General features: G+C 39.8%; 1 protein-coding gene across 2 annotated transcripts in view; it reads left to right on the forward strand.

The window, feature by feature from the left end:
- LOC126365897 (serine/threonine-protein kinase Genghis Khan) overlaps positions 1 to 12,157 on the forward strand; it is a 323,790-nt gene that overhangs the window by 124,396 nt on the left and 187,237 nt on the right. For both annotated transcript variants that reach the window (XM_050008618.1, XM_050008619.1), the window contains exons 6-8: positions 1,238 to 1,381; positions 10,787 to 10,909; positions 11,029 to 11,237. In XM_050008618.1, the coding sequence (XP_049864575.1) occupies positions 1,238 to 1,381; positions 10,787 to 10,909; positions 11,029 to 11,237 (476 nt within the window). The remainder of the gene's footprint in view (positions 1 to 1,237; positions 1,382 to 10,786; positions 10,910 to 11,028; positions 11,238 to 12,157) is intronic.

Genomic DNA, 12,157 nt, shown 5'->3' on the forward strand with positions numbered 1-12,157 from the left:
CAATTTATTTTATATGCTCGAATCCTTGTTAACAGTCTGCTGTGGGGCACCCTGGGCAACACTTAATGGAAATCTGTGACTGTCGAAATTGCCTGTTCCCCTTCAGCTGTGGTTCACAAGATATCAGGAGGAAATGGCAAACTGAGTTTTGCAAGCGCTGTGTTTCTATAATCCTTGCTGATTCATGGACAGAAGCTTTTATGTCTCAAGGAAATTTATTATATTTGGACTCAGAACATGTTCAAGAATTTTGCAGCAAATCAATGTTAAGGACACCGGTCTGTAATTTTGCGGGTCTGTTCTTTTACGCTTCTTATATACAGGAGTCACAGCTGTAGTGGCAACACCGGTTTCTGTTAGATCACAGATGCTAAGTGCTGTCCGGCTGGGCTAGCACTTGGATGGGTGACCATCCACTTTGCCGAGCACTGCTGGCAAGTGGGGTGCACTCAGCCCTTGTGAGGCAAACTGAGGAGCTGCTTGATTGAGAAGTTGCGGCTCTGGTCTCGGAAACTGACATACAGCTGAGAGAGTGTTGTGCTGACCACATGCCCCTCCATATCCGCATCCAGTTATGCCTGTGGGCTGAGGATGATATGGTGGCCGGTCGGTACCATTGGGCCTCCATGGCCTGTTCGGGCAAAGTTTAGTTTATATACAAGAGTCACTTGCACTTTTCTTACAGTTGCTTGGGGCCATGTGTTGGTGAGACATTCACGGAAAATGTAACCTAAGTAAGGGGCCATTGCTGTAGAGTGCTCTTTGTAAACCTGAACTGGGATTCCATCCGGACCTTTGGACTTACTTGTTTTCAGCTTTTGTCTATGCCAGTGATGCCTATTACTATCTCCTCCACATGGAAGTCTGTGCGACCACCAAACTGTTATCTGCCTGTATGAACCCCCTGAATGATTGATTTCTTAAATGCGAAATTTAAAACTTTGGATTTCTTTTTGCTGTCTGCCGTTGTCACACCAAACTGGTTGAAGGGTCACCGGCTCAGTGATTTTACATAGGACCAGAATATTCTCAGTTTTTCAGTAAAATCTTTCACTGAAGTATGACAATAGAATTTCAGACTGTTACTTTTTTACTGGAAGATGTAATATGGGGTCTGCTGACTAGATTTTTGTGTTGAATGTATTGAAGTGTGATAATTGCATTGGGTTATAAATGTTGTCCATTGAAAGGATGTAAGAAATTAGTGATAATTCAAAATTTGATGATGTCATTCCAGGCTATGGAAGATGGACAGGGAAGGTATGGTCCTGAATGTGATTGGTGGTCGCTTGGTGTTTGTATGTATGAAATGTTGTATGGTGAGACCCCATTTTATGCAGAATCACTTGTGGAGACGTATGGGAAGATAATGAATCATAAGGTAAGAATTTTTTCACTCAAATGATTGTGCCTGGATTTCTTATTATTATACTTTAACATTAATAACATGGTAACATGATAAGTTTAATTACTTTGTATATACAGTGACACCCATATTTTACATTTTCATGCTGTCCAGATGTAAAAAACACAAAACTGAGGAAAATGTTAAAACCCTCCAAAATGCAAGCGCACACACATGTAATTGGCATATACGACTAAAAATGTCGATCTTCGCCAATACTTTGTACAAAATCTGCCTAAATGAAGGAAATTAAATGTACAATACAATGTTTATACAATAATTTGTGGTAATGAATTTCATTAGTTCTTAACGAATCATAGATATGTAACAGCAAGTAAAATCTTATCAAACAATTGAAATTGATATCTGGGTACAAGGAAATCCAGCTATTTTCCAACATGCTATGGCCAAAAATTATATGTTCAAAACACACATTTTTGAGAGATCATCCTTTTTGCTCATAAAAGAAAAAAAAAAAAAAAAAAAAACAAACTTATGAACGTGTTAATTAAATCAAAAACGTCACAACAGCTAAGTGGCTAAACCATAAGCATAAATGTGGACATTTGCTTAGTGACAAACTTCATCACCATTGCTGTTATTGTTTAATGCTTTTCTTACGAGCTGCACTTCATATGCTCACCACCGTTAAAGTGTTATTTTAGGCTTGATGAGAGAAACAGTGACATAAAAAAATGAGTTTACTTCCCCAATTGCTGTTACAAGCTTATTAGAAATCAGCTCAGTGATTTTATGTACAGTGTGTGAAATGTAAATTGGAAAGGAAGTTTAGGTGCTACAGTTTCACTTCATACCCCCTAACAGTGCTGCCAGTCTTTACGATCTACAGTGTGTGGTGCAAATTATATACATGAGTAGTGTATGTAGTTGTTGCAATTGTATTGTCAGATTTGGACACGAAATTCTTTCAAATGTGCTATCACAAAACCATTGTTCTTTTTCCATGTGATAACTCCATCATAGCACACCATGTGCACGAAAAGTATGTTCTCAGCACTTTACAAAATGCTCTCACCCCTACCTGCACTCCTGTTGTTGAAGGCCCACTCCTCCTCTCCACACATCCAGAAGATGAGCTCATTTCATGTGTGTTAGTGTGGTGTGGTGGCTGCGCTGGCTATTGGGTGGCTTAACAAGCTGCCAGCCAATAAGAGTTCACCAGCCAGAAATGGGCTTCATCTCCTTGATAATGGCCAAGCATATTCTTTGAGACTCAATGTCTGAATTTAAAGGGTTGACAATTGATATTGTTGCTGAATACAGAACATCAGAAATACATGCAAAAAGATAAGATTGAGTTATAAGTGGCGCAAGAAAAGGTGGTGGCTGGGCCCCTTTGCCACGTGTTGGCTTCATCCGGAACACTTCGCGTCAACTGTCTTGTTTTTCCATTATCATTGCAACCTAACAGTAGTTGAATCATAATTGCACAATGAAGCTAAACGCTGGAAGTTGTGATAGCAGCACTGATCATGGATTACATAAGCACTTCTTTTCTCATGTCTCCCTCTCCACAATGGCTTAAAATATTACCTTAACTTTATCACCGACTATGGTGCAAACCGTCTGTCTTTTGTGCCACTTACAACTCGTTCAGTCACATCATATGTCAATAGGAAGAAAATGGGATGACGTCAAGCGAGATGTCAAGTAAGAACTTAGAATCGAGGTAAACTTTACTAGGAAGAAATGTAAAATTGGGGAATTTTTAGCATTGATCTTATGGGTTTTTCACAGGGGCTACAAATTTATAGTGTAGAATAACAAAAAACATAAAATTGGAGAACGTAAAATTGAAGTTCCACTGTTTGGAGCACAGAATTCTTAATATTAGAATCTCTTTACATAAAACCTTATTAAATATGAGCTAAAATCAGGCATAACTGCCACGATTGGCCCTTAAATAGAGGAACATTGAAGAAGATGATGATGATGACTAACAGATTTGGCATAGAGACTCTTGTTTTTGGTTGTAATTGAGGAATCAACTCTCTCCTGCCCCTTGATCATCCATGGCTCTTTCATGTGTATGTACCTGGCGAGCTTAGCGCCCTGAGCTGTTGCTTTAGATTTTGAATTGAGGTGTCTCCCCGCGCCTTCCTCTTTTTAAAGATATCCTAAGCATTCTCAGTATATGGACAACCACTCCTGTCAAAAAGCTAACGCAATACCTAAACTTATGTGCGGTCATCATGTGCTCTCTCGATCATAGCCCTCTGACAAAACTGGACTCACACACTTCGATGCCCAATCAGTAACCTCTCCTTGTAATCCAAAGAATGGGGGAGAGTCCATTTGGGAGCACCAGGGCCCTGAACACTGTTCACAAATCAGGTGAATGTTGCTGTGGCCGGTTAGTGTCCATGAGGAAAATACTCAACCAGAGTAGATGGATACACCACAAATAAAAAGAATTAAATGTACACCAGGTGATGGTCACCTAAAACCAACTGCCTCAGTGACTGGAAGCAATTTATAACTCCTCAGCCTTCCTTCCCACACATAGCCATGCTTTAGAACAAGGGGCAGGCTATGAAACCAGGAATTATCAGTGCAAAGTCCACTGCAGAGTGAAAGTGGTCCATTGTTACAGGTGAAGATAGTTGATGTTATGGGTACGACCCAGAAACCAAGCAAGCATCAAGCCAGTGGTGGACTTAAAAAAGCCAAGTGAAGTTGAATGTGAAGATGATGACCATTGTATTTTTGATATTCGTGGAATTGTACGTTGTGAGTACGAGGGGCATTTGAAAAGTCCCTGCAAAGTCCGAGTGATGGCACCACCAGCACATATCAAGGTCATGTTTAGTTAGTAGCATCTTTGGAAAGAACACACACCAAGTTTCAGGAATATTGGTTTATTTCTTTGTGTTTGGCATTCGTGTGAATCAAGAAAGTCGAGTGATTTTAAAAAATGGGTAAAAAAGAATTTCGTGTGGTGATTAAACATTACTTTATGAAAGGCAAAGTGCCTCAGGAGACTAAAGAGAAGCTTGATAAACATTACGGTGACTCTGCACCTTCAATTAGAACAGTTTATAAGTGGTTTCAAAATTTTCGGAGTGGTCATATGGGCACAAGTGCTGCTGAACGTTCTGGAGGCCCTGTGGAGGTTACGACTCCAGAAACCTTGATAAAATCCATGAGGATGGAAGATGCTGTGGGCATCTCAAATGAACGGGTACATAATATTTTGCATAAACATTTGGATATGAGAAAGCTTATCTGCAAGATGGGTTCCGCGATTACTCACGCTTGACCAAAATTGGAATCGTGTGAAGTGTTACAAGGATGGTTTGCAGCTGTTCAGGAAGAATCCACAGGACTTTAAGCATCGTTCCGTCACTGTCGATGAAACGTGGATACATTACTGTACACCTGAGACCAAACATCAATCTAAACAATGAGTTACCAAGGGAGAATCTGCACCGAAAAAGGTGAAAACCATTCCTTCAGCCAGAATGGTTATGGTGACTATGTTTTTGGATTCGCAAGGGATAATCCTGTTCGACTTATCTGGAAAATGGAAAGACTGTTACAGGTGCATATTATTCATCATTATTGGACTGTTTGAAAAGCCGAGCTGCAAGAAACACACCTGCGATTGGACCACAAAAAAGTCCTTTTCCATCACGACAATGTACCAGCACACACCTCAGCAGTTGTGCTCACAAAATTAATGAAAATAGGATTCCAACTCATTTCACATTCCCCCACCCCTACCCCCCTCCCCTATTCTCCAGACTTTGCTCCCTCGGACTACTGTTCCGGAACTCTGGTGATCAGGTGACTGGTTCATTCATCAAGCCAACACCCCTGCACACACGGCCTTATAAGTCACCCATTATTTGAAATCTCAGGAATGGTCTGCCATTCTCCATCCTCCCTATCCAACAGATGTAGCGTGATTCCACTTTTTCCTACTCCCGCGAATAAAAAAAAATGCTAAAAGAGAAGCATTACGATGATGTGGAGGTGGTAAAAACAGGTTCGCAAAGTCTACTGCATGATACCAAATTGACGAGTTACAAACATGCTTCAAACTGTAGGAAAAGAGACTTGACAAGTTCATCACATCTAGTGGAGAGTACTTAGAAGCTGACTGAAGGAATTTTCTAAAAAGGCTCATGAATAATTTTTTTATAACAAAAGTCTATTCGCGTACTTGAGAACTATCAGACAGAGAACAGTGGCAGTTATACACTGTCCAGTCACACTTATGTGACCACTGCCTATGTTTGACGTCAACATGCAGTAACCACTCACAGATGTCAAGCGGCAGCACTAGCACTGGAGAAACGCAGAAAACAGTGCAGTTGTCATAATGCAGAAATGGAGTGATTTATCTGACATCCAAAAGGCATGATCATCGGCTTTCAGGCCAAGGGTTGGGACATTTACAAAATGGCTAAGTTTGTAAACAGTTTGCATACTGCTGTGATTAAGTATACTGTGAATGACAAAATGATGCTATTTAAAACTGAAGCCGAGACAACTATGGTGCACCATGTCAGCGGTGAACGACCACTGTGGAGATGTGTACTGGCAAACAGAGATAAAAGTTTGAACCAAGGGACTAACAACCATGTTTCCCCAAGAACCATTTGGCGAATGTTGCTGCGTACGGGCCACCGCAGCAGGTGCCTGGTTTGTGCATCCATGCTGACTGTTGTTCATCGTGGCAACAAAGCCTAGAATTTGCACATCAGTGCCAAAACTGGATGTCTAATGAGTGGCAACAAGTGGCCTTTTCAGATGAATCACATTTTATGCTGCTTTGAACAGATGACTGTTGCCATGTTGTTGTTGTTGTCGTCTTCAGTCCTGAGACTGGTTTGATGCAGCTCTCCATGCTACTCTATCCTGTGCAAGCTTCATCATCTCCCAGTATCTACTGCAACCAAAATCCTTCTGAATCTGCTTAGTGTATTCATCTCTAGGTCTCCATCTACATTTTTACACTCCACGCTGCCCTCCAATACTAAATTGGTGATCCCTTGATGCCTCAGAACATGTCCTACCAACCGATCCCTTCTTCTGGTCAAGTTATGCCACAAATTTCTCTTCTCCCCAATCCTATTCAATACTTCCTCATTAGTTTGTGATCTACCCATCAAATCTTTAGCATTCTTCTGTAGCACCACATTTCGAAAGCTTCTATTCTCTTCTTGTCCAAACTATTTATCGTCCATGTTTCACTTCCATACATGGCTACACTCCATACAAATACTTTCAGAAAAGACTTCCTGACACTTAAATCTATACTCGATGTTAACAAATTTCTCTTCTTCAGAAACGCTTTCCTTGCCATTGCCAGTCTGCATATTATATCCTCTCTACTTCGACCACCATCAGTTATTTTGCTCCCCAAATAGCAAAACTCCTTTACTACTTTAAATATCTCATTTCCTAATCTAATTCCCTCAGCATCACCTGACTTAATTCGACTACATTCCATTATCCTCGTTTTGCTTTTGTTGATGTTCGTCTTATATCCTCCTTTCATGACACTGTCCATTCCGTTCAACTGCTCTTCCAAGTCCTTTGCTGTCTCTGACAGAATTACAATGTCATCGGAGAACCTCAAAGTTTTTATTTCTTCTCCATGGATTTTAATACCTACTCCGAATTTTTCTTTTGTTTCTTTTACTGCTTGCTCAATATACAGATTGAATAACATTGGGGAGAGGCTACAACCCTGTCTTACTCCTTTCCCAACCACTACTTCCCTTATAACTGCCATCTGGTTTCTGTACAAATTGTAAATAGCCTTTCGCTCCCTGTATTTTACCCCTGCCACCTTCAGAATTTGAAAGAGAGTATTCCAGTCAACATTGTCAAAAGCTTTCTCTAAGTCTACAAATGCTGGAAACGTAGGTTTGCCTTTCCTTAATCTTTCTTCTAAGATAAGTCGTAAGGTCAGTATTGCCTCATGTGTTCCAGTATTTCTACGGAATCCAAACTGATCTTCCCTGAGGTCGGCTTCTACTAGTTTTTCCATTCGTCTGTAAAGAATTGGTGTTAGTATTTTGCAGCTAGGGCTTATTAAATTGATTGATCGGTAATTTTCACATCTGTCAACACCTGCTTTCTTTGGGATTGGAATTATTATATTCTTCTTGAAGTCTGAGGGTATTTCGCCTGTTTCATACATCTTGCTCACCAGATGGTATAGTTTTGTCAGGACTGGCTCTCCCAATGCTGTAAGTAGTTCTAATGGAATGTTGTTTACACCGGGGGCCTTGTTTCGACTCAGGTCTTTCAGTGCTCTGTCAAACTCTTCACGCAGTATCGTATCTCCCATTTCATCTTCATCTACATCCTCTTCCATTTCCATAATATTGTCCTCAAGTACATCTCCCTTGTATAGACCCTCTGTATACTCCTTCCACGTTTCTGCTTTCCCTTCTTTGCTTAGAACTTGGTTTCCATCTATGCTCTTGTTGTTCATACAAGTGGTTCTCTTTTCTCCAAAGGTCTCTTTAATTTTCATGTAGGCAGTATATATCTTACCCCTAGTGATATAAACCTCTACATCCTTACATTTGTCCTCTAGCCATCCCTGTTTAGCCATTTTGCACTTCCTGTCGATCTCATTTTTGAGCCGTTTGTATTCCTTTTTGCCTGCTTCATTTACTGCATTTTTATATTTTCTCCTTTCATCAATTAAATTCAATATATTTTATGTTAACCAAGGATTTCTACTAGCCCTCATCTTTTTACCTACTTTATCCTCTGCTGCCTTCACTACTTCATCCCTCAAAGCTACCCATTCTTCTTCTACTGTATTTCTTTCCCCCATTCCTATCAATTGTTCCCTTATACTCTCCCTGAAACTCTGTACAACCTCTGGTTTAGTCAGTTTATCCAGGTCCCATCTCCTTAATTTCCCACATTTTTGCAGTTTCTTCAGTTTTAATCTACAGGTCATAACCAATAGATTGTGGTCAGAGTCCACATCTGCCCCTGGAAATGTCTTACAATTTAAAACCTGGTTCCTAAATCTCTGTCGTACCATTATATAATCTATCTGATACCTTTTAGTATCTCCAGGGTTCTTCCATGTATACAACCTTCTTTCATGATTCTTAAACCAAGTGTTAGCTATGATTAAGTTGTGCTCTGTGCAAAATTCTACCAGGCGGCTTCCTCTTTCATTTCTTATCCCCAATCCATATCCACCTACTACATTTCCTTCTCTCCCTTTTCCTACACTCGAATTCCAATCACCCATGACTATTAAATTTTCATCTCCCTTCACTGTCTGAATAATTTCTTTTATTTCATCATACATTTCTTCAATTTCTTCGTCATCTGCAGAGCTAGTTGGCATATAAACTTGTACTGCAGTAGTAGGTGTGGGCTTCGTATCTATCTTGGCCACAATAATGTGTTCACTATGCTGTTTGTAGTACCTTACCCGCATTCCTATTTTCCTATTCGTTATTAAACCTACTCCTACATTACCCCTATTTGATTTTGTGTTTATAACCCTGTAGCCATCTGACCAGAAGTCTTGTTCCTCCTGCCACCGAACTTCACTAATTCCCACTATATCTAACTTTAACCTATCCATTTCCCTTTTTAAATTTTCTAACCTACCTGCCCTATTAAGGGATCTGACATTCCACGCTCCAATCCGTAGAATGCCAGTTTTCTTTCTCCTGATAACGACATCCTCCTGAGTAGTCCCCGCCCGGAGATCCGAATGGGGTACTATTTTACCTCCGGAGTATTTTACCCAAGAGGATGCCATCATTATTTAATCATACAGTAAAGCTGCATGCCCTCGGGAAAAATTACGGCCGTAGTTTCCCCTTGCTTTCAGCCGTTTGCAGTACCAGCACAGCAAGGCCGTTTTGGTTATTGTTACAAGGCCAGATCAGTCAATAATCCAGACTGTTGCTCTTGCAACTACTGAAAAGGCTGCTGCCCCTCTTCAGGAACCACACGTTTGTGTGGCCTCTCAACAGCTACCCCTCCGTTGTGGTTGTACCTGCGGTACAGCTTTCTGTATCGCTGAGGCACGCAAGCCTCCCCACCAACGGCAAGGTCCATGGTTCATGGGGAGAACTGTTGCCATGTACAGAGTGAAGTGCCTGAAAGCAGACATCGTATGAGAATGGGCGAAAGTATCCAGGCTAGAGGGCATTCCCTATGTGATTTCATGATTCTGGGAGGCACAATGGATCAGTACAGATATGCTTCTATATTTGGAGACTTATGTCCACCCCTACATGCAGTTTGTTTTTCCGGAACATTATGGCATGTACCAGGAGAACAGTGCAAGATGTCACACAGTTTTCGGTGTACACATGTGGTTCAAAGAACACTAGGGTGGGTTTACAGTAGTCTCCTGGCCACCAGTCTCCTCAGATTTAAACCCAGTCAAGAATCTGTGGGACCACTTTGATTGGGCTGTTTGTGCCTTTGATCCGCAAGCAAGAAAACTGATGCAGGTGGCCAAGGCATTGGAGTTGGCATGGCTCCATGTCTCTGTAAGTACCTGCCAGAACTTCACTGACACACTTATTGCACGTCTCACAGCGATACGTGTGGCAGGAGGTGGTTATTTAGGTTTTCGATGGGTGGTCACATTAATGTGACTGGTTCGAGAGACTGTTTTCTGTATAGTTGTGTCATTGCTTCAATTGGTAATATTTGAATGTTTCTGGGTCATACCTGATGTTTATCCACACTCTTTTTGCTATTTTTGTTTTTCTTCTTTTCTTTCATTTCTGTTATTTTATTGTGCAATAACCAATTTTGAAAAAAAAAGTTGTATAATCATTTCTTCTCTCTCTCTCTCTCTCTCTCTCTCTCTCTCTCTCTCTCTCTCTCTCTCTCTCTTTTTTTTTTTTTTAAACCCCGTCAGTTTGGGACTGATTTGATGTGGTCCACCACAATTTTCGTACCTGCAGTACTCTCTTCATCTCGCTGTTGCACTTACATCCAGTGGCCTTTGTTATCTGCTAGATATACCCGTCTTGGTCTTCCCCTACAGTTTATTGCTCTCTCTAGATCCATGGATCATGTCAGAGATGAAATGATACATACAGTGCTTGTTTTCTATTCTTCAGTGTCCTGTTACACACACTACTGCACCGTGTGAATCACAAACTCAAATTTTTAAGTATTATACTCTGTTTTGATTAAGTGTGTTTGGCATTACTTTATTAACAGAAGTGTTTATTGTTGTAATCTTTGTCTTCTTTTTGCTGTGTCTGGTGATATTTCTATACCACTTTCCACCTTGAGTTTAATTTTATGTTTTTGTGTTCTTACATTTTCTGCAGTTGTTATGAGTCATACAGACCTGTTCACATTTATTGAGGGCTAAAATGTTATGCTTCCTTACAGAACTGCTTTGACTTCCCAACAGATATGGGTCTGGAAGTCTCTGAAGAAGCCAAAGATCTGATGAAAAGACTTATTTGTAGTTCAGAATTTAGGTTAGGTCAACATGGAATTGAAGACTTCAAGGTAAACATTAAACTGTTTCATAGATTTATTTATTCATAAGCACAATTTTCAAAATTTTTGTATTTATTACATTTTAGAATTATATAGGAAAGAAAAGTTGAGCTACATCTTCCTTTCAGAACCATCCATGGTTTGAGGGCCTCGACTGGGAAACAATACGAGACAGTCGTGCGCCTTACATTCCAGAGGTCAGCAGTCCAACTGATACCTCAAATTTTGATGTTGATGACACTGACATTCGAACTTCTGATGCTGTACCTCCTACATCAAATGCTGTTTTTTCTGCCCTTCATTTGCCATTTGTTGGGTTTACATTCACCCAGGGCTGGTAAGTTATGCTATCTTGTTCCTGTTGCAAATAATAACTGCAGAGTTTGTTTGAAAACATGAAATGAAATGTTTAAGGTTGGGAAATCGAGTATTAAAGAATTTGTTGTTGTAACTTTTAAAAAAAATTATTGCAATTTGATTTTTAATCCGTCGTCCTGAAAATTGAGTAACTGTTTGCGACATTACCAGTTTGGCCCAAATTTCTTTACAATTGATTTGATAGTTACAAAAATCCTAAAAATTTTGGGAGAGAAAAAAACCGTGCATCTTTTCCAAATTTAGAAAAAATTCTATATTAATATTTTACATACATATCTGTTACATTAAAACAAGTTGATCTAATCACCTTATAAATTTGGTTTCAGTTGCATTTTCAAAACATAAAAACTTCTGAAGAGAGCTTATGTTGTTTCTGCAGCAAACAAATAGTGTTTGGGCATGAGACAAGGTTATAATTATGGAATGTAATTATAAACACACAGTGAAATTTTGCTGTAGTAACAAATAATACACAATGCTTACATGTGATAAAAAAAAAGTTGCCAAGTGTGAGTAGGACTTGTGTACTGAGGGTTTCATACAAACTTGCTTCGTCCATCCATCCTGGGAATCAAGAGTCTATTAACTAAGACGTGACTGCAACTTACATTTTATGTTTGCATGCAGTAATATTTTTCTATTGTGTTTTTGACAATTGATTAATGCACTGTGAGCTGTAATGGCAAAATGATATTTCATATGTGATACAACTACAATTTAACAATTTTTCTATTTCTTTCCTCTGCTTTTACGGTGAAACATTGCTTCTTGCTGAATTTCTTGAATCTACGGGAGGTACCATATGGATTTTGATGAGTGAGTTTTTGAGTATGAAGATAAGTGACTTTAATGGCTGTATATTTTTATTGCAATGACTTA

This window comes from Schistocerca gregaria, chromosome 4 (assembly GCF_023897955.1).
Source record: "Schistocerca gregaria isolate iqSchGreg1 chromosome 4, iqSchGreg1.2, whole genome shotgun sequence".
Classification (NCBI taxonomy): Eukaryota; Metazoa; Arthropoda; class Insecta; order Orthoptera; family Acrididae; genus Schistocerca; species Schistocerca gregaria.